This window comes from Magnolia sinica, chromosome 8, assembly GCF_029962835.1.
Source record: "Magnolia sinica isolate HGM2019 chromosome 8, MsV1, whole genome shotgun sequence".
Classification (NCBI taxonomy): domain Eukaryota; kingdom Viridiplantae; phylum Streptophyta; class Magnoliopsida; order Magnoliales; family Magnoliaceae; genus Magnolia; species Magnolia sinica.
This window is the reverse complement of record NC_080580.1, coordinates 81,481,840-81,504,623: the sequence shown is the minus strand read 5'-3', so window position 1 is coordinate 81,504,623 and position 22,784 is coordinate 81,481,840. Positions and strand designations below refer to the sequence as shown.

Sequence of the window (22,784 nt, the reverse complement as noted above, 5' to 3'; positions counted from 1 at the left end):
TGCCTATTTAATGGCTTACGCCTATTTATAACTCAAAATAATGTTTATCGTCATCTTATGTAAAAATTAACTGGTAATTTTGATGTGTACCCTATGATTTCCCTAATGAATGGTTCACTTAGACATTTGGATGGCCCAGTCAGCATATCAGACTATGATGGATGATCAATTGATGGTCTAAAATTTAAGTAATCAGATGGTTAGTATGTTAATCACGGTTACGGGTTATTGTACGGTCGTTTTCGCAAATGGATACGTTGAAAGTGGTTTTTGGATGTGATATATGTTAGAAATGTACATCGTTAGATTTAAGTGATTAGTTCATAGGTGTAAAATACTTAGATCATAATTTTGATGATTAGTTAAGCATATTCATAAGTGATAACTAAGCTAAACGGATTAGAATTTTAATTTGACATGTGTATCAGTGGATACGAAGATCAAGTAGTTAGTTTAGTATGATCAGGTGGTCCAAATTCAAATTGGATGTTTAGATATCTTCATCTAATGGTGATAGGTTATATCAATGGTTAGTTTTAACGTACAAGTAAGAATACTAGGGTATTTAATGGTTCATTCTATCAATCAACGGTTGAAAAGTGCTCCATATGGTTAGATTTAGGTTAAAATACATACATGTTAATGGATCTACAAGTGTATAGTTGAACAAGTGTAATCGTACATCCTTACGTACAGGTAAACTCGCACCCAAAATTTCGGGTTGTTACATTCTACCCCCCTTAAAATAAAATCTCGTCCTCGAGATTTGAAATCTAGTATAAAAAAAATTCTGGTCACATTGATGTTATCAATAGTTTTAGATACTGGATTATTTTATGAGATTTTTTTTTTTCCAGGTATGGGACCAATGTTCATTTAAAAAGAAATTTTATAATTTAGTAGAGATTATGATATATATATATTATAAAATTTAAAAGAAATGTTAATTTAACTAAAGTAAATTATCAAAATAAAGAACTATAACAGTTAAATCGATAAGACACCTGTTTGGGCAGATTGATTATCTGTTTGATGACTGTTGTTTCTATCATATTCTTCTGTACTTTAAAATTACAGATTAGTTTCATTTTTTTTTATTTTTTTATTCTGAAGATCCTATTATAAGTTTACTGTCTCTGTAAAAATTTACCTTATTTCGCTTATTATAAATATTTTAAAAATTCCCGCGGTCAGATCTGTCGAAAACAAACAAATTCTGGCTAGACTACACCAACTCCTTGAATCAGTACAGTTAATATTAAATTCAGATTTTCTATATATATATATATATATATATATATATATATAAATTAACCCAGACATTTCTACCTACTAGTAGGCTTTTGAATCACCTTGATCATAATTATATTTTTATAGTTACGAATTTTATAATCAGAGTGACTAATGCTGTCCATTTCTGTCCAGCAAGATTTTGGGGAATTTAATGTTTTAATCAAACTTTTCAGTTTAAATATTATTAAATTAGAGTACATGGAAACATCAAACATTGTTTTGAACAATTTTTTTTTAGTAATAGATTAATGAACAGGGAAATATATATATATATATATATATTTCTACAGTCTTCCTAATCATGGTGTGCCATAAAGGCCATTACGGGGCCGTAAAGGCCGGTGGCAACCGTTATATGTTACGGGGTCGTAACAGCCGTAACAACCTTTATGGAAAAAAATGACCCGTAATTGCCGTTAACAGCACGCTACATCCCTATAAAGGCCATAATAGCCCTATAATGGTCTATTACGGGACATATACAGGTTTTTCATACTTTTTAATCAACATTACGGGGTAGATATAGGTTTTTCGGGGTTTTTTCAATAAATAAAAAAAAAAAAAAAGAGAAACCGTAACAGCCGTTATGCCCCGTATCGTAAAGGTAATAGTGGTGGCTGCTACGGCCACCGTTACCGTTACGGAACACCTTGTTCCTAATAAACAATAGTCAAATAGGGAATCTTAAATGTACAATTTCTAATTAAATGTAATTTAAAAATTATGTAAATGGGTATTAAGTGGGGAACATAACCTATAGGTCACACTAAGTTTTTAGAAAGCCTCTCTCTGATACCATTCTTTCACGCCTCAAAATTCAGATACAGAGTGTGCACCCTCAGACTCGAGTTTCTGCTCATGACATGTACATTGAGCGTACTTAATTCATTCTCCGTATAGTTGATTAGAGGCACAATTTAATGAATTCTAAGTTCACATTCAAATTTAGCATCCATTCATCCACGTTTGTATTACCTTCCTATAATTTCCATCATCATATATTCAAAACCACATCGTTTGAAAATGAATCATCTGAGTCCACTCATTTGAAACTTCATTCAATAAAAAATAAAATAAAATAATAATAATAAATCAAATATTGTTCAACATGATCATTTTATAAACAATAGTGAATCATATTTATGTACAAATAGATACAAAACAAAATCAAACTCCTAAATAAGTCATTAGTCCATCATAGCATGTTCATCTTTTGCCAAATACGGCACATGGTCTCACGATTCATCTGGAAAACGGTCCTCATTTTCAGTCACTTAGTTTGAATTTCCTGTTTCATTCGTCTTTGTACGGTTGTCAATCTACAACGTTAGCTAACCAGGCTAGTGAGTGATCCTAACCTGTTTCCTCTCCGTTGTACTTAAAGTAGTCGTTTGATTGATATGTTGAGTGTAATTTTTTATATTGGTTGTTTTATTGTATTTGTTTAAGCTTGAAATTTTATGGATATAATGTCACGCCCCAAACTAGGAAACCGGGCTCACAAAATTCCCGATCGCCGAATCTAGCGCCGACAGCCTCCGTAGAACCCCATTCTCGGTTCCCAGCGCCCATTCGCCAAGTTCCGATCCTGGGATGCTACAAGGAGGATTTTGTACATCAGTTTGATTCGTAATAAGCATAATCAAAGGCATAACCCACAAACAACAACCAAAAACTCCATCACATTTCCACTATAATCAAAAACTTTACAAGTACAATGAGCATAAGGGAAATACAATGATGATAGACAAAAAAAGAGCTCCAAAAGATCAGCCACGCGTCCAAGCCTCAGCGCTGCTGCGATCCAACGTCACCTGCACGCAACGGTCGTGCATAAGCTTATAGAAAGCTTAGAGGGTGGTGAAAGTGTATGCTCAAAGTGGTAATACAGCTATGCAGTATCAGAGTAATGCGGAACATGCTGATGCTAAGAATCCCACAAGCCGTACCAAGGCCATGCGGTGCAAAGAATGATGTCGGCCATACCAAGGCCATGCAATGCGAAATGCAAGTCAAGCATACAAATCCTCATCTAAGTCCACATGTCAATACGGCTCAAATCTGGAATATCACCGGGGTCTAGTACACTCCAAGCCAGATTGCCGCCCCATCGCGCGCAATAAGGTGAGTGAAAAAGACCTCACTATCCGCCTGCCAATATCGGGCTCGGCTCGTCAATAGCGGACCCATTCCTCGAGTTGGCTCAGCCTAGCATTGCCCCCTACTCTCGGGCGGGTAAGGCCGCACCCCCTTCCAACCGACCACGACACAGTGGAAAGCGCAACCATCTGGTAATCGGCACCCAGCGCTCATGCACCCACTCGGTCTAGACGTTGGAGCAACCTCCTGGTACCATAAGGGTTTAGGGACTTTCACCCAGGGATATCTATCGCACCCCATGTAGAACAGTATTTCCGGTATCCAATCCTGCCAACCACGATACGTCTGTGGAGGCTACGGCCCTGATGTCGCTAGGGCGTAGAGTAACCATATCACACAATGCGAATGCATGAATCACACTATTCAGTCATGCAGCAATCCTGCGCGTATCGTGCGCTCATGTAGGGCAACACACCCTATACGGGAGCCCCTAATTAATCTGCCTGAAGGCATATGCGATGATCAGTCATTTCTCATATCAAGCATACGTATGATGCATATGATCGTGAATCATGGGATTAAACATGTTATATGGGATGGGTGATATTCATAATGGAGGCGGGCCTAGACGGCCTACACATTACACATATGGGCCTAACAATGGGCCCTCGGGAAAGGCATAATGCGGTCATTGAACCAACACTATGCTTACAATGTGGACGTCAAACCAACATTGCTCCCAAGGCATAGCCCTGATGTAAACATCATTACATAAATCACGTTGGGACTGCACATTGCAATGAACCTTAGGTATATCTCATTGGGCCTTCAATACATCAAATGGGCCGTAACATATGGGCCTCATGTTCATCAAGTGAGCCACATCAATGGGCCACACCAATGGGCCTTATGTGCATTGCAATGGGCTATAACCCGTGGGCCTTAGAGTGCATCAAATGGGCCTAATCACGTGGGCCTTATGTGTATCAAATGGGCCTCGCCAATTGGGCCCCATATGCACATCAAATGGGCCTCAACTTATAGGTCCTAGTACATCTTGACGGGCCTTACCCCATGGGCACCTATCACATCAAATGGGCCTCGACCCATGAGCCCAAAACACACCAAATGGGCCTCGACCCATGAGCCTTACATGTAATCAAAGTGGGCCTCAATCACGGGCCAAAAATAATTGAGATGGGCCTCCCTCCATCATTGTATTAAATATAATATAATATATAATATATATGTAGTGCATATAATATAATATATAATATTTTATATACATACATATATATATATATATATATATATATATATATATATATATATATATATATATATATACACACACACACGCAGCACGCACGCACCCACACCCATCACAGTGGGCTCCACCGTCCAGGCGGACGGTGGAGATAAAACACTTACATCACTGCGGGCTCCATGTGGGGCCCACCATAATGTTTAGATGCCATCCAACCCGCTGATAAGGTCACATGGGCCCAGTTGAAGGGTGAAAACAAATCTCACCCTGATCCAAAACTTCTGTGGACCCCAAAAGGATTTCAAAGGTAGAAGTCTAATCCCACTGTTTCCTATGGTGTGGGCCACCTGAGTCTTGGATCGAGCTGATTTTTGGGGTGGGCCCACGTCAGGTAGGGGCCCACCATATGAACGGTTTAGATAGCTTATAAACATCAAGGTGGGGCCCACGGCTACAGCCGTGCTGTTATATATATATATTTTTTTTGATTTTTGTTTTCCCATGGATTTTGCAGGTGGGGTCCACCTCTTGCAGATCTGCTCCGTCCAATGGCTCTCCATGCCTCGCGACAGTCAAAACAAGCCCAATATTGGGCCTGTTTCAGTGTATAACCAATCAGGGAAGTTTTCAATGGTGAAAACCACCATTTTCTATGGTATGGTCCGCCTGAAGGTCTGATGGATCCCATCTTTCAGGTCAACGGCTAAAAAGAGCTTGGGAAAGGAATGGATGGTGTGGATTTAATACATACGTCAAGGTGGGGCCTACATGAGTGGACCACCCCAAACCTAGCTAATAATTACATTTCCCATGTAACGTCCAGCGTCCCTGGACGCTGGACTCTGCAAATATACTAGAGGTGGGCCTTGCTTATGTGGGCCACCTCATGGAGGATGGTGTGTATTCCACACACAAAGTGGGCCCCACTCGTAGGTGAGTTGGATGGAATACATACCCTATGGTGGGGTCCATTCAAGTGGGCCACACAACCTCTTCATCATACAACAAAATAAAATAAAATAAAATAAAATAAATAAAATAAAAAGGGAGAGAGATAGAGAGTGAGACCGTGTGATGGAGGGACCCCGGCACTATGGGCCCTCCCTTGCACTAAATCATACATCAAGTGGGTCCTATTACATGTGGGCCCATTATATTAAAATTCAACGGTAGAGATCCCTTCTCCACTAAATCAGACGGTCTAGATGACCCTAAATATGCAAGAAAGTAAACATCATGATGGGGTCCATGGAGAATGGCCCCATCATGGAATGATCATGATGATCCAAGTGGGCCATTGGCCACATCATAGGGTCCAAAGTGAGATCCAAACCATTGATCGGTTGGCCTCACTTGGCCCATCTTAAAAACATCAAAAACTATCCTATCCAAACACCCACCACTTGATCTTCTTGCTCCCTTGGCTTCCTTAGCTCCTTGTGCTTCTCTTTGATGGAGAAAGATGAGAAATGGATGGTTGAGATGAGAGATGAAGGGGTAGGAAAGGTGGGCCTCACAAATGAAATTTTCTCACCATGGGAGGACCATACGTATGAATTTTGCTATGGGAGAGTATGGAATGAGAGAGAGACTTGTAAGGGAGAGAGAGAGAGGGAGTGAGATGGGTGATGGAGTGATGGGGGATGGTTTGGGTTGAAAATTGTAAAAGGAGGTATGGTTAATGTTGAAAATGGAAAAAAGAGGAGTGGTGAGGTGGAAAGAGGGTAGACTTTTGTAAAAGGTGGAGATGGGTTGTTGTACTTAAGGTATGGGATGCTTTAATGGTTGATTGATGGGACTAATTGTAGAGATTCCCTCGAAATCCGCAACGCGCGGTGTTTCTTCGGAATAAACGCTGATCGGCATCTTCTTACCTAGGTATCGGTTCGGTGCGCAAGTCACGGCGTCGGAACCGCGGCGACGACGCGGTCGCTATGATATAACTTTCGGACCAAGCCGACGTCGGTGCGCGGGACCTGGCTTAGGATCGTGCGCAAACACCGAATACGGTGCGAAGGTTGCCGGAATTTGACCGGAAGGACCGCGGAAGCTAACGGAACAGTACGGATTAGGACACGGGTCTTACATATAATATGATGACAACATGTTAATATGATGCATCGATCATTTTCATTCATTCATGTCATGCATAGTGCACCTGCATTGAATCCTGGGGGCACGCCCTGGAAGACCGGTAGGTACTTACAGTACCGAGTGACCTAGGGGACCATTCTTAGATGCTCACAATATGTGGAAGCTTACCAAGATAGTGGAAGCCTACCCAAAAAGGGAAGATGCGGGTTGATGGAATCCAACTCAAACAAGTGGACGGATCTACCCGCTTGATACATTCATACATCTATGCATCTCATAACATCCATGCATTTTTATTTTAATTATGACGTATATGAACCATAATGGGTTCACTCACTAGCCTGTCCAGCTAACGTTGTGGATTGATAACCATACAGATACGAATGAAATAGGAAATTCAAACTAAGTGACTGAAAATGAGGACCGTTTTTCAAATGAATCGTGGGACCATGATACGGGACATGAAATTCAAATATGATGTGCAAGATTTTCAAGCTTTAGATCACACTGGTTCAGAAACTCATGGTGGGTGTTAAAAAAAATAACAATAATTTCACCAGCTACCCAAGCCCGTACTAGATTAATTAGAATAGTGGGCCATGATCATGATATTCCTAATAACAATAATAAGCAAAATCCAAAGTACTAGATTAATTAGAATAGTGGGCCACGATCATGAGAACCCATGGTGGGATTCACATGACTATCGGGTCCACTCCAACGAACCAAAACGTTGCCCTCTAACTAGGAGGCCCTCTCTGGACATCGTCATCGATCCAGATCGATGGTGGGGCCCTCCTCCTTGCGCACGTGCGTAGGGGGGCATGCATGTGCACGAGATGTCCCCATCAGACTATGTGTTGTATTAGGCAAAAGATAAATATGCTATGATGGACTAATGACTTATTTAGGAGTTTGATTTCGTTTTGTATCTATTTGTACATAAATATGATTCACTATTGTTTATAAAATGATCATGTTGAACAATATTTGATTTATTATTATTATTTTATTTTATTTTTTGTTGAATGAAGTTTCAAATAAGTGGACTCAGATGATTCATGTTCAGATGACGTGGTTTTGAATATATGATGATGGAAATTATAGGAAGGTAATACAAATGTGGATGAATGAATGCTAAATTTGGATGTGAACTTAGAAATCATTAAATTGTGCCTCTAATTAACTGTACGGAGAATGAATTAAGTACACTCAGTGTACGTGTCATGACCAAAACTCGGGTCTGAGGGTGCACACTCTGTATCTGAATTTCGGGCGTGACAGGCCAGGCCTGACTTCATGCATGCATGTCCTATCCCACAAATATGTCGTTTCAATCATCAATTAGGCAACACATGCATCTTTGCATGTAGACATTGGTTTCATTTTTATAGCTGCCTATTTCTTTGTGCGTGTGCAACCCACCTGATGAAGGGATGGATTAGGAACATCCACCATGGGAAATGGGGACTTAGTCAATTTTTAGGCCAAGTTGGGTCAGGCTCAGGCCCAACCAAAATCTACATGCTCAGGCCCTGGAGCTTATAATGTTGGATCAAGCTAGGTCAAGCGTACTCTTGCCTAGCCCAAACCAGGCTCATTGCCGCATGTAACCATACCTAAGGTGCATCTAGCCTGCTCAAGCTGGCCTATGGAAGATCTAACCATTAGAATGCACGTCAGGCTCATATCCAATGGTCATAATCTGCATCAAGCATACCCTGATTTGGTCAGGTAGAGTTACATTTAGCAAATTGCAATATTAATTAAATCAAATCTACTTGCGTCAGGGTGTTGTACTGCACGATTTAAAATGTATGATACACCCATATTTAGTATGACACAGTATGGGTACTACATGAGTTTGATCATGTTCGATATAGTTTTCATGTCTGTTGTTCTTGTTTAGAAACGGGAATGATTGTGGGTTTTGGTATTATAATTTCTTCATTTGAAGAAAGCTTTCTAAATTGGGGTACTTTAAAAAAATTGTCCGAGGGTTGCTACCACGAGTTCTCTTTGGATTTTTTGGTTCTTATATGTTTTATGGGAGTTCCCAACAATAATATTCCATTTAGGGGCCTCATTGCCGGGTTTATTTTCGGCTACCCTTTTTCTTGCTCTTATTTTTCTCTTTTCTTCATAGGTTTGGTAGTAATGAGGTTGGGTGTTGGTTTATGCAGGCAGAGTAGGGAAAACATCACTAGTATTGCGGTATGTAAATAATGTCTTCTCTGAGAAACAAGAAGCAACGGTGCAAGCTTCCTATCTAACAAAGCGCCTTGTTATTGAAGGTGTGCCTATTAATCTATCTATCTGGGTGCGTTTTCTCCTCTTCTCTTTCTATGTTTGAGTTGGGACTTCTTATGGGCCTTTCATTTAGCGTAATTTACACATGAATTATCTTTCCTACGTCTTATGAGAAGGAGCTTGTCTTTCCTTTGATTCATAGCACATATCATTCTTTTACAGTGAAATGGGACCTTACCTAGTAAGATACCTGTTTTGATTTTTCTATTTCTTCCATTTGTGGTTTGGAGAGCCTAAAATTTGTGCTTGTAAGATGCTAAATCTATTCCAAAACATTTAGTTGATATTTACATATCCTTTTAAGGCCTGCTTGGATATGTAGATTCCATTTGGATTCCGTGATTAACATAATGATTACAACAGATAGTTTGCTTAAACTCGAGAGGTGTGAAGTTTGCTCACACAAGTCGCCTATGGCATTATGGCGCTCCCCTGAAGATAATCCCTTGGGTGGTTAGTGGGAAGAAAAAGAATTTTGACGATTGATAATCTTCAAAAGTGTTCCATGATCATACCTAATATATGTCTTACATGTATGTCTTCGGCTGAAACTATTGATCATCTATTCATTCATTGCCCTTCCACAACGGGCGTGTGGTCAGCCATCCTTAGAAGATTTGAGTTAGCATGGACCATGCCCATGGACATTAGTGCCCTTCTTTTGGCTTGGCATGGTGTGGCTTTTCAGAAGGAAGCCAAACTCAATTGGAGACTTCTCATTAGCTGACTTGTGGTTGATATGGGGTGAGAGAAATGGTAGATGCTTTCGTAATGGAAGTAACCGAGAGGAGAGAGTTGTTAGTATAGTTTCTTCTCTTGTTTCGGATTGGGTTGTGAGCATGGGAAGTTCTTTGTAGTTGCTCTTCTTTTGTTTTTCTTTGTTTGTATTTAGCGCCACCTCAGCGCTTCTTTTCTTCCTTGTTGAAAGTTCTTGTTAATTAAAAAACAAGGATGCCAAAAATGGGAGCTTGTTTGGATAGCAAGTGGAATCCTCAAATTCATTAGATAGCTGTCACCTTGATTCTTGTGCCAGAGGATTCTGACCATTGATAACATAATGATTACTATGTGGAATCTGCCCAACTGTCTTGTATGTGGAAAACAATTTACCATTTCCACATGGATTCCTTTTATCTAAACACGCCCTTATAGGACATGGGAGGTTACTTCAAATCTATTTGTGCAATCTGGTTTTTAGACATATTAGGGGAAACTTGGCATATCTAAAGTTCTGGCTTACTTCTTTCTCCTTTTTGAGCCTTGTTTTTTCTCTGGAAAATTCTATCATAACTTCTTCTTCTTCTTCTTCTTTTATTTTTTATCTTTTTGTTTATTGTCTCTCTTGAAACAATGGTTGTACAGTTCAGTTGATGAGGTGGATTGATACTTATTTGATGGTTTGATATGCGGTAGCAGGATACGGCAGGACAAGAACGGTTTCATGCTTTGGGCCCTATATACTATCGTGATGCCGATGGTATGTATTATTTAAAATTGTATATTTATTGTTCTTTGTTGTCATTGACAAACCCGTGACATCTACTCAGTAGGGCTGCTGCCAATCGCCTGGATGCGGATTGCCTGCAACCTGGGGATGCATTGGATGCCTACAACCCTTTATGTAACCCAATGAAAAAGCGCAACGCGTGCCTGCAGTGAAACCAAATAATTCCCCTGCATAGAATGATGATTATGCCCTTTTCACTGTGGTCTCCGCATCTTACAGGTGCATCCAGTGCATTTTGGGTCACATCAGGGGTTGCAAGAATCCCCTACAACCCCTGCTTGTAGGTAATGTGTCCTAATGAGACAGGCTTGGATTTTGAACTGATAGGCCCATTGGCAGCGCTCCTACTTTGAGCTTTTAAACAGATTCGTTGCGACCATAGATCTCACTTATCACAATGCATCTCAATGAGTGGCTGCAGCAGCCCTTTTGGTATATGACATCACCGACAATGATACCTTTGTTCGAGTCAGAAATTGGGTGAAGGAGCTGCAGCAAATGTCACCCAAAACCATAGTTATGGCAATAGCTGCAAATAAAAGCGATCTGGTGAGGTCCAAGAAGTTTGATCTTCAAGAGGCTGAAGGGTGAGTTTTCTTTTTCTCCTATAAGAAACTTGCACATCTTGCTCCTCGGTTCTGAACTTCTCGTGTTATCCCATTTGCATCTTGGGTCACACTTCCCAATGTGCTACATGAACTTGCTACAATTGGATAACGAAAAGAGGCAATATAAAATACTTGGGCTGGGATTTTGTACAATATGGTCAGGTTTTTTTTATTTGTACAGGTGGATCCATGGTTCAGTGATCCAAACCTTGGTTGCATGATCCTTCTAACCAGATGTCAATCCCAATTCGAATCATGCTCCTGCTTCCTACCTATTTATAGTTGGAAACATTTGAAATGGACACCTCACCTCTCCCACACCCATATATGTTGCCGCTTTGCTTCATGCTTTTTGCAACTATAATCCAAAACTTTGATCTTATATTTTTCCCTCCGTGAATGGCCCATGCACCAAAAATCTCTCAAATGGGAACAACGTAACACTTTATTTGGGAGCCATCGAACCAAATTGATGGTTAACAAAGAAGCATGGAAACGGTCGACATTCTGGCAAGAGAGGTCAAGCGTCCAATGTCTAGCAAGTGGAATCTTTCAATGTGGTGGGTTTTCGGTGCATGGGCGGTCTGCAGCAGGGCCAACAGGATCAGTGTGCCATGATCACCGCATACAAAATGAAACCCAAGACTGTGGTACAAGCTCTCAGCCTGAGCATCATATAACACCTCTAACCTGAAATCTCGAAGAAAATTTCATACAAATAGAACAAGGTTTGGAGAGGAAACTGTTGTTTCGATTTGAAACTCTCATTTTGCGGTATGTTTTGATCAGACTCACAATCTAAAGTTTGGTACCCACCCAATATTTTAGGTGGTAAATCTTCATTTTGTCAAAAAACAAATCCGATTGATTTTTGGCGAAACGAAGATTTCGGGTACCCTCCTGCAGGCAACAGATGAGAGATGGCATTACGTCCAAACAGGCCCTAAAGAACTCCATCCAAGTGCAATCTAAGTTAAGAGGCATGTAGCAAGGGAGGGTTGCATGTTTCAATGATCCAGACCATTGATCTGATAGGTCTTACCATAGATGGGTGTGGCCCCAAAAATCTCCCAGATCATAAGATCCTAATTCTTTGATATTTTGCCCATTTCCATCAAGTGCCTATCTGTAGGCCTCAAATCAAATGACAGGGATCTTCCAGTTTAGGAGATCTCGGGAACACGCCCAGTCCATGCCAAGTACAAGAGAAGACTTGGGAGAATTATTCCCGAAGTGGAAAGGCATGAGCAGGTCTCATGTTGGGTCATTTTTGTATGTATGAGTGGCAAGTGAGCTGAAAAATATAACAAGTGGAAGACCTTTTGACTGAAAGATGAGATGGGTGTCTCGAGAATGCAAATGATCACTAGTTTGTTTGGTTAACATTTCTGAAGCATTCAGTATCAGATCCGATGTCATTGTCAAGATCCTTGCATGGGAGTGTAAATGGGCCAGCTGAGAGTTGTCCAAACCCAACAAGTTAGCTAAAATCATGGGCTCAGGTCAAATCTGGTCTGCTAGCTAAGGATGGCCCAGCTTACTTACCAAGTGGCCGCTCCTGTAGTGTTTTGTAAGTCGGGCTTGGTTAGCTGTGGTGTGGCCTTTAGGCATATCCAAGCCCAGGCATGGCCTGATGAGTTAGCAGGCCTAAAATCTCATTCTCATGCTAAGTCCTGCCTGGCCCACTTTCACCCCTATCAATACATGTTTTCATTTTGTTATATTCATGTTTCTGGATGGTTGTGATGAAATCTGCTCTATACAGCAGAAGTGTCATGGGCAATGTGGTGTTGATAAAACCCAGTCTAGAACAATCGGGTTCTGATGGTTACTGCTGATTTAACTAGCCATGCATATTATTAATTGCAGTTATGCAGCATCAATTGGAGCAAGGATTGTTGTGACATCTGCCAAATTGGGGACTGGAATAGATGAAGTTTTTCTTGATATTGCGACCCGTAAGCCATGAATACCACAAGCATCCTCATCTGTCTGATATAAATCATATGTTGATTCTAGCTTCTCTGATCTTCGGTAGGCGATAATTTCACATTAAAAGTAGACTAATAATTGAAAGAAAATTTTATTTTATTTTATTTTATTTTAATATCATTTAGCTGCAACTGATTGCAAACAAGCACGTGTAGTACTTTTATGTCTTCCTTTATGACGTAGATTCGGATTGTTTGAATAAATGAAAAACCCACCCAAATGGAATTCCAAGCACAAGAGAGAAGAAGAGAAGGAAAATCAGGGAAATTCAAGTTGTGTCCAAAAACTCATAGAATCCACCCAGGAAGAGCAAGTTGCTAAAACAGGCTCCCCTCTCAAGAATCAAGCCCCTCTCAATTTCTCAAAATTCAATTCAAAGTCTCCACGATTATAGAAAACATAAGTTTTATACTACCAACTAATCTTGGTTGTTAGTGTTGTGATTAATCACAACCAACCTTCAACTAATCAAAGCTAACTCTAACAGCTGACAAACCAGCTAGCAATGCAGTAAAAAGAAGGAATTCCCTTCCACAAGTGGCTGACACATTTCTGTGATTGGACACTGGTGTGGAAATTGGATTTCAGCAGCCAACAGTAGCAGGACTGCACCAAATTTCCCATCATGAATGTCAAGTGGGACTGTGCTTATGAAGTTGCCCCAGGTAGTCAAGGGTCTGTGCCCGTGCATCACTTTAACCTTCTTTATTAGAATTCGAGGGGATAGCTTCTATAGATGCTTGCTTCTCTTGCTCTTCCTTTTCCACGGCTATCTGGTGAACCCAGGGTAACTACCTGAATTTTGTGGAAGAGATACAAGGCCCAAGCCTTGTTTTAGACCTTTTCAATCTTCTTTTTCTGGAGGAGCAATGGGGTGGGGATCTGAGGACTTGAAAGTCTGTGGATGCCTTTGGCTAATGCAAGGGGGCCCCAGTGATTTGTATGGGTTGTGAATGTTTCAGCTAAAAGGTAATATCATATGGTGTTTGATTTGGGCAGATAATGAGATTGTTTGGTTGTTACCAAGCAAGACTCCTTTTTGCACTGTTGGAGATTATGTTATTTTCTTCTGCAAAAGATCAAGACTTATGAGAATCCAAGTTGCTAAAAGGGAGGCTAGCTCGATAAGAGATGAAGTCCATGTCCTCACGATCTTTTACATTTGTAGGAGCGGCTATTACTTTGGTTTTGGGTCCACAGGTTAATGCAGATTGTGCCCAGATGCCACTATGATGGGGACATCACACGCACACGCGCACTCACGCCACCCCCCTACGCACGTACGCCAGAAGGAGGGCCCCATCGTCGATCTGGATCGATGACGACATCCAGGGAGGGCCTCCTACTTAGAAGACAAAGTTTTGATTCAAAAGAATGGGCTCCTTAGTCAAGAAAAGCCCATCATGGGATTTCATGATCATGGCCCACTAGTCAGATTGATTTCATATTTTAGGTTTTGCTTATTAATATTATTTAGAACATTATGGACGCTTTAGATTTCTTTGATTAATTTTTATTTTGGTTTACTTCATCGCCAAGTAATAGGTTACTCACATGGCGCGAGTTTTGGGGTATAGGGTTTTCTTATAAATAGGCACCCCTTGTAGCTTTTTTTTTTAATTGATTGAAGATTAATAAAAATTCTGTGTTTTTCTACTCTCTGAGTTGTGAAGCCTAATTGGGTGCGAAGCCCTCCTTTCATCGAAGGGTTAACTACCGTGGTGCGAAGCCACATCTATCCCGATTCACCCCCATCTATCGCCATCTCTAATACCCGTTTTCTATCATCCCTTCTTCTCATCTCACCCTATCATTTACACTTCGAATCAATCATCTATTGCAGCAATTCTCCTCCCCATAGCAGAATTTCAGAATCTGGCCCTACAGGAGGGCTGAAACTTCGGCGGAGCACCGCGCATAAACCGTACATCAGATCGAGCTGAGATTTGGGAGTTTTGGAGTCTATCCCTGGCCGACCAGGGCCAAGGTGGCCTTTTTTTTGAATAGCGGGTCCCACACATGTGCGGCTGATATCACACTCATGTGCGTCTGGGCCATTGTTGTTGTCCATGCGTGCGGTACTTCTCTGGTTTGTCTCTCTCCTCTCTTTCACTCCGCTTTCACCTAAAATCCCTAAACCTAACCCAAAATTACTCAAATCTCCAATTTTATGCCCCTTTTCTTACCCTAGGGTTCCTTGATTTGAAATTGGTGAATCCCTTGGATTAGGGACTGATTACTATGCATGTGTGGATGATTATTTCTTATCTTTGAGTATCGTTTGGTTCATAATTTTTATTGATCCAGCCCTATCATGTGTAGGCCTGGACCCGCATAAATTCCCCTTAATTGAATGTTTGGACTTTCATGTGGGATATGGAATTTGTGTAATTGTTTCTGAACTATCGTGATCTTAAGCCTGAAATCTCACATATCATATTTAATTTTCATGTCCTGCATCACACTGGTTTGAGGAAGATTCGCACAAGGGTTGCAACTTAACCATGCAAAACTCTTTCACAACTAGTTCTTTTGCTTTTAAATGTAACAGTGTCTGCCTTTATCTATGATACCCAGATACTAACACATGCTAACCCATCACATCAGACTTGGATATGACATGGTATAAGTAATCTAGGATGCTTGTAGGATTTCTTTCCTTTTTTTCAATTTGAATATCTACCTGCAAGGAATTGTTAAATGAATCCCTCTGTATTAGATTTGTTATTTCTGAAATTCTGACAGTTTTCCTACGTTGTTATTGTGATCTATGTGCATACTTGCAGCGTTCGAAATATCAATATCACATTATGTATCGCATCCTTGGGATACAAATCCGTATCAGTTATCGCACGAGATATATTCTTTGTATAGGATAATTTATCACACTTTTTGGGAAACATAGGGAAACATTAGGAAAATAGTTGAATTTTTCAATGAAACTTCAGGGATTGTTAAAAAGATCTTTACACAAATTTACATCATAACATCTTAAAAAAGAAGTGAACATAATATGTTTCCTTTGTATAGGGTCCTAAGCTATGCGTTATCGGACTGAACTAATGTAACTATATTCAAATTGAATGCATAACATTTAGAGTGCATGTGATGATCATTTCATCGAACACTCCTAAATACTTCAAAAATAGTCTCAGTTGACAGCTGATTGAAGGGAAATTTTGGAAACAAAATATATATTTTAATAATTTTTAATTAAAAAATGATTTTCTTTTTCCGAAATTTGACAAGGACTTGACAAATCAGTAGATCAGCCCTCATACATGCTTGATTTCGTGTTTGAAGTGCAACATTGCAAGAAATTTTAGAGAAATTGGGAAGTTATTGAATTTTCCCAAGTCGGACCACCTATAATCAAATCTCAAAATTAGAGTGTATGTGATTATTGTTTCATCAAATACTCTTAAATAGTTCAAAATTAGTCTCAATTGACAGCTGGTTGAAGGAAAATTCCACAAAAAAAATAAAAAAATAAAAAAAATAAAAAAATAAAAATCATGGAGATGTGAATAAGCAATGGATATCGAAATCAAAGCCCCAACTCCAAGATTTTTCATGCAAGACATGAAGAACTAGTGGATTTATAACCATTTGACATTGATTTAACATAATTTCAATAACAACAAAAAAGGGATAGAAATTTGAAAATGCTCACCGGATTGAACATGTGGGATATATCAGCACTACCACAGGTGGGATACAAGATATATCGTGGGGACATATTGTGGTTATTTAAAACATTGCATGCTTGTTTTGTATAAATATCATGTTATGAATTGGATATCGGGGTCCAATGAAATCCTCACCCGCGAGCAGTACCACACGGGTTTTCTTGGGGTGGGCTCCATTGCGACCTATTTCTCACATCTGATCCAACCATCAGATGCATTGCCCCATGTTAGCTCTAGGGCCCAAAAATCAACCAATCCATGATTCAGGTGGGCCACACGGTAGGAATGAGTTGGTGGGGGGCATCCACCCTTGGTTATTCATAGGCCCATTGTATGGTATATGTGACATCTACTCTGACCGTTAGATTTGTCACCCCATTTTAGGCTTTGAGCTCAAAAATCAGCCCCGTTTATGATTAAGGTGGGAGACACCAAGGGAAACAGTTGGAAGGGTGACATTCCCCTGTTCACTGTTTACCTACGGTGTGGCCCACCTGAATTATAGATCGGGCTGTTTTTTTGGCCCTAGACCTACCTTTATGGGATGCATATGATGGTCAGCTTGGATTTGAGAAACATACCATGGTGGGGCCAATCCTAGCAGACCACACCAATGCCTATGTGCCATACTGCTCGTAGATGAGGTCTTTTGGTATCTGTATCTTTATCCCTATCCTGGATGTAGAGAAATGAAGAATTGTATTCCCATCTCCATATCCATGTGGGATTCAGAATTCCATATCTGGGTATCATAGATCTTTTTGGATTCCTCATCATCCTATAAGTTCTCCATTTCTTTATTTGGTGAATGAGGATCTGCATATAGCCTGTGAGTTGGATATAGTCACTGGAGACTGGACATGCCTCATTTTGCCTATTAAACAGTACAGATTGTTCAGTTTATATCATTGTTTGCTATCCATTCCAGGAGGTTTGCTAATTATACACACTGGCAGATCTCAACCTAGCTACACCCTGACACATGTGCCAATGCAGCACATTTGCTTGAGATCCAAGCCATTAGGGGTGCAACTCAGGCTGGTTGGTTTGGGTTAAGGGTCAATATGAGCCCAACCCAACCTCAAGAGGACCCAACCCGTAATCCGAACTGACCTGAATTCTAACCCAAGGTGCCTGAACTGAACCCAGCCATAATACTAATATATTCAACCCTAAACTGACCTGACCGAACCCAATCCAACCTGACCCAAACTCAAGGCTCAGTCTGTCGGGGGGTTTCAGGTTGACCCAAACTCAAGCTGCAGCCCTACAAGCCATGTACCAGGTGGGTCCTACCGTCTACATTTGCCCTGGTCCATGAACTCATCAGGAGGGCTGCTGCGTATCAGACAACCCATTTTCATAAATCGTGGTTCACCTCCTAATGACTAGATCTGCCTGATTCTTGTGGGACCCACGTGATGAATGTCCTGGATTTGGAACATGTGCCAATGTGTGGAGAGGTTGGGATCTGCATGCATGTGTAATTAGCAAACTTCTCAATCTATGCACTTGCATAAACTTCTATGTCGTTGGTTAAAGCGATTGTATTGATCCTGATAAGTTCTTTATTGCAGGTGCATTGCAAAACAAGAAAAGTAGTGCTCCTGGCTTCTCTCAGACTCCTCCAAGGAAAGGGATGCTCACTGTAGATGATGAGCCCGAAAGGGAACCACAACCAAAATGCTGTTCATAACATTAGGAGCATGGGATATTGAAAGGTAGTTCGTTTTATTTATTTATTTATGAGAATTGCTCCTTATATGCTCTCAGAGCATTATTAGTTATAGTGCTCGTAGTTGCATTGGGTAACTTGGATAGTCTAATAGATCGATCTTAACTGTCCATTAAAGTACATAACACATTTCAAGGGCTACCATGCAAAAATAAGACTGATTGGATGATCAAATCTATCCTAGATTTGTGATGCAAGACAATTAACCACTTGCTCTAAAAGCTTGAACTGATAGAGAGTGGCGAATCAATTCCTTTATCTCATAGCCCAGGCCCCACATCCCATGGGTTAGGACATCGGCCAAAGCCTCCTCGTGGGCCCCACTTCACAAGGGGCCGCCTCACAGGGGCCACCCACCCCTAGTGTGTCCCCGCATCCCATAGGCTACGCCACTCGAGCCCGGTGTGAAAATGCCCCTGCGTTAATTTGTCCTTTTCCAACCTATGGAGGGAATGGTTAGGATTGCTTAAAAGAACTCATTCTTTAGAATCACATGCAATCCATCATGGGAAATATCAAAAAAGAACTCATTTTTTTGTAGCCATCCTTTTCCAACCTATGGAGGGAATGGTTAGGATTGCTTAAAAGAACTCATTCTTTAGAATCACATGCAATCCATCATGGGAAATATCAAAATGGATCGAATTGTTGGTTGGACCTATTTTTGCACAAATGATCTTAACCATCCATATTGGAGGCCATTGCTCATATGGTTAAGATCATCAAGATCAGCCATCAGTGTGATATTTGCTGGTTACACTATGAAATGTGTTTGGGTCTTAATGGACTGTCTGGATCAATCGATTAGACTGTTTAACAGTCCTAATGCAACTAGGAGCACTGTTACTTTGTGCTCTGAAAATGCTGGAGCATCTCTCCTTATTTTGCCAAAACTATGGGGTTTTCCTCCAAATTCTAGAATAGATGCCCGACGGAGGAAATTGTGACAACTCATTCATGATGCATGTGGCATACATGGCACATGATCAGACAGTCCAGAAGGGGGTTCCACTGCGGTGGAACAGAGTCCAAATGACACAAACTGGACAATCCTAACCCTCTAATTGGTGGTCATCAAATGGATGGTAAAAGGGAAAATGGCACTGTTCAAAATTCAACAGGCAAAATCGGATGGTTAAGATCATCCAATTAGCCAGGCTATGGAGCATCCTCCATTGAGCCCATAATATGGACATTCTAGATTGACTTGTATGCATGCCGCATATACAGTGGATGAGTTGCCACAATTTGGTACTTTGCGGCAAACGCACATTGAATCTTAAGCCCAATCTGGAAATACTCGAACGCATGCCTTTACAGAGACGCTAAAGCCCACACTAGTGTTTCAAATAGCATTAGCGTATATGCATTTGGCCCTCTATAGCGGGTAGCGTAAGCTACATGATACTTAATATTTTTTAATTAAAATAATAGAAAAATATGATAAAAATTACAAAATGCATAATTCTTATGAGTTCTTGACTGTGAATCTAGATCATCAACCACATATTTCCATGCAAAATTTCTCTCCTTGCCTTTAGACATCTCTAAGTGTGACATCTTATTATTATTATTATTGAAACATCACAAATTTACAATATGGACCACAATCTGTATGATTTGGATTGATCTAAGTGCTCTATCCATGATATAGACCACAATTCGGATGGTCCAGATTGATCTAATGTAGTGTCATGTCTGGTGGGGATGGGTCACCACCATTTTAAAATAGGTGTTGAACTAGTATTAGAAGAACTTTTAAAAATGGAGATTTGAGGTAGCTTACGCTACGTGGCCCATAGCTTCTTTTTTTACACATGCACTCACACCCCACACACACTCACACTACAACGGGTACTCGCACCCATGACCATGTGTTGAAACTCTTGTGAGTCTACCACCGAGGCATGAGTAAGGACTCACGTGCCCCGTAGCTTATGCTACCAGGGAATTATGCTACCTGCATATGTTAGGTAGTGTTTTAGCTACGCTATGCTACGAGCGCTACCGAAAACACTGACTGGCCCACACAAGTCGACAAGACAAAGCCATGTCCAGGCGGGTGGCTGATAAGTGAAATATCCGAGGTGTCCATCAGGTAGGTCTGACCTTGTAGATGTTCTCACCAAATGGCGACTTGTATCGACTCATTCTGTCCCAAGTCGAGTCATGACCGAGTCAAAGTCGACTGGATGACTTGCACGAGACTTGGACAACTCACCCAAACTTGGGAATCTGGTATTGTTTGCTTGCTTCTGACAGTGCATTGTTTCCATACATGTGTGGCCAACCTAATAGTGGACGGCCTGAATCTTTTGAGCCTGCTCATCAACACGTTGGGACCCACCTGATGCATGGTTCAGATGTCCGACACATGCCAGGTTGGCATGTGCGGCTATAGTTGCATGTGGCCGTTGCAGAACTCACTCTAACCTCATCTTGATCATCATTAACGTCACTATTGATATCATCACAACCATCAACAGATACTAATTCTTTATTTGTAGCAGGTTGAAACTTACGCTCACTAATTAACAGAAAAGGCATCATGATCTCGGCCACAATCGGTGTTGCCCATTCAGAAAGTATGGTGAGCTAATCTTTTCTTCCATTGAATGGTTTACATGCTTCATCTTGAACGGGCCATATGCCATCGACCTGATTTTAAATGGCTCGGATCGTATGATAAAAAAAAGCAAGATGCTGTTCAATTACAGATATGGAATCTGTTTCTATTTTAAATGTAACATTCAATTCTCTTGTGTTCAAATGTAATCTAAAAAGGCAGTTACAGATCAAAGAGTCCCATTTGGTGTCAGTTTTCTTCTTCATAGCTACATGACATTATTGACATACATGCAAGTCAATCCAGACAGGCTAAACCACAGGCGGGTTATTTTTCCCGAAGCGCCATGGTTGCAAGTAGGTTTTCTCATTAGGAAATACATACTAGTGTGGCACATTTGTATGAAATCCAGGCCACTTATTAGGTGAGACCCACCACAAACAGGTCTTGGCCCACATCATGTGAGCCAATGTGTATATTGAATATAGATAGACAGTCAACATCTTCTTCCAGCAGGTGATTTCTTTCACTTATGTTTGACCCACCTGATCAATGACTAAGGATCTCACTGATATTTTCACATCATCATCTCCACCACCCTTGTAGAACACATCTTTTTCCTCAAGTGATTATTGATAACTGCCCATCGAGACCACCATACAAACTTGAGTTATGTGGGGCCCATGGAGCTTGCACACGTATCCAACCGTCCGATCAAGATCGCATTTTTTTGATCACTTATGAAAAATCAACGCAACTGATTACGCCATGGGGCCAATCAATCGCGGGAGTTACAGTGATCAGGACCATTGATCTGGTGGGTCACCATGTGGATGGACCATGGTGTAAAAATGACAGCAATCAGACAATCTTAATGGCCCATATGATCACTGGCCCTGATGATCGGTCCTTATGCCCACGTGTGGTGGAGATGGAGAGGAAATGCGACTCTCTCCTTTACTTTCCAAAAGTGTTTACCACATGATCACCAGTTTTCTCAAATTGAAATTGAATTAAATTGAGATTTGGGCAGACAAACGTGCCCTAGTGAAATCCTACCAAAAGTTGAGTTGAACTAGATATGTGGACCATAGGGGTGGTAATGGGTCATGGGTTAGCCTGCCCATTGGTCAACTCGCCCGACCCAATTCAGAAGCAGGTTCAAGCTTCTATTAGCAAAACTCTGTAGGGGAATGGGTCAGGCTCATGCTAAGTGCTAACCATTGTTCGGGTCAAGCTAAAGGGGTATGGGTCGAGCTTAAGCTAGAAATGGGTCATGCTTGGGTTGAGCACTCCCAACTAGAGCTGGTCATCGAGTCGGACCGAGTTAGGGTTGACCTGACTCAACCCGGTTTTGAAATAGGCCTGACCCGAACGTTACTCAACTTGGTACTGAGTCCAGCATGCCTGACCCGATCTGAGTCCGAGTCTGGCCAGACTAATCTGAACCGAGTCCAACCCGGTCACAAATACCAAGTTGGGTGGCATCAGCACCAAGTCGGGTCAGGTGCAGTGGGCATCCGCGGGCTGAAATCACAACTCAGAAGTTAGGTGCACCTGTTGGAATTGTAGCCTCTCCATCAGTTACATGGCATCTCAGATCTGAAATGTCAAATTTAGGTT

General features: G+C 41.0%; 1 protein-coding gene across 3 annotated transcripts in view; it reads left to right on the top strand.

Moving 5' to 3' along the window:
- LOC131253516 (uncharacterized) overlaps positions 1 to 21,413 on the top strand; it is a 32,679-nt gene extending 11,266 nt beyond the window's left edge. The window contains exons 2-7 of one of the 3 annotated variants that reach the window (XM_058254542.1): positions 8,938 to 9,074; positions 10,481 to 10,541; positions 10,993 to 11,158; positions 13,049 to 13,137; positions 18,438 to 18,581; positions 21,103 to 21,413. In XM_058254542.1, coding sequence (XP_058110525.1) covers positions 8,938 to 9,074; positions 10,481 to 10,541; positions 10,993 to 11,158; positions 13,049 to 13,137; positions 18,438 to 18,556 — 572 coding nt within the window. In that variant the 3' untranslated portion in view covers positions 18,557 to 18,581; positions 21,103 to 21,413. Of the gene's footprint in view, positions 1 to 8,937; positions 9,075 to 10,480; positions 10,542 to 10,992; positions 11,159 to 13,048; positions 13,214 to 18,437; positions 18,582 to 21,102 lie in introns of those variants that run through there. The other 2 variants (XM_058254541.1, XR_009175237.1) reach the window with 2 other exon arrangements.
- The last annotated feature ends 1,371 nt before the right edge of the window (positions 21,414 to 22,784 follow it).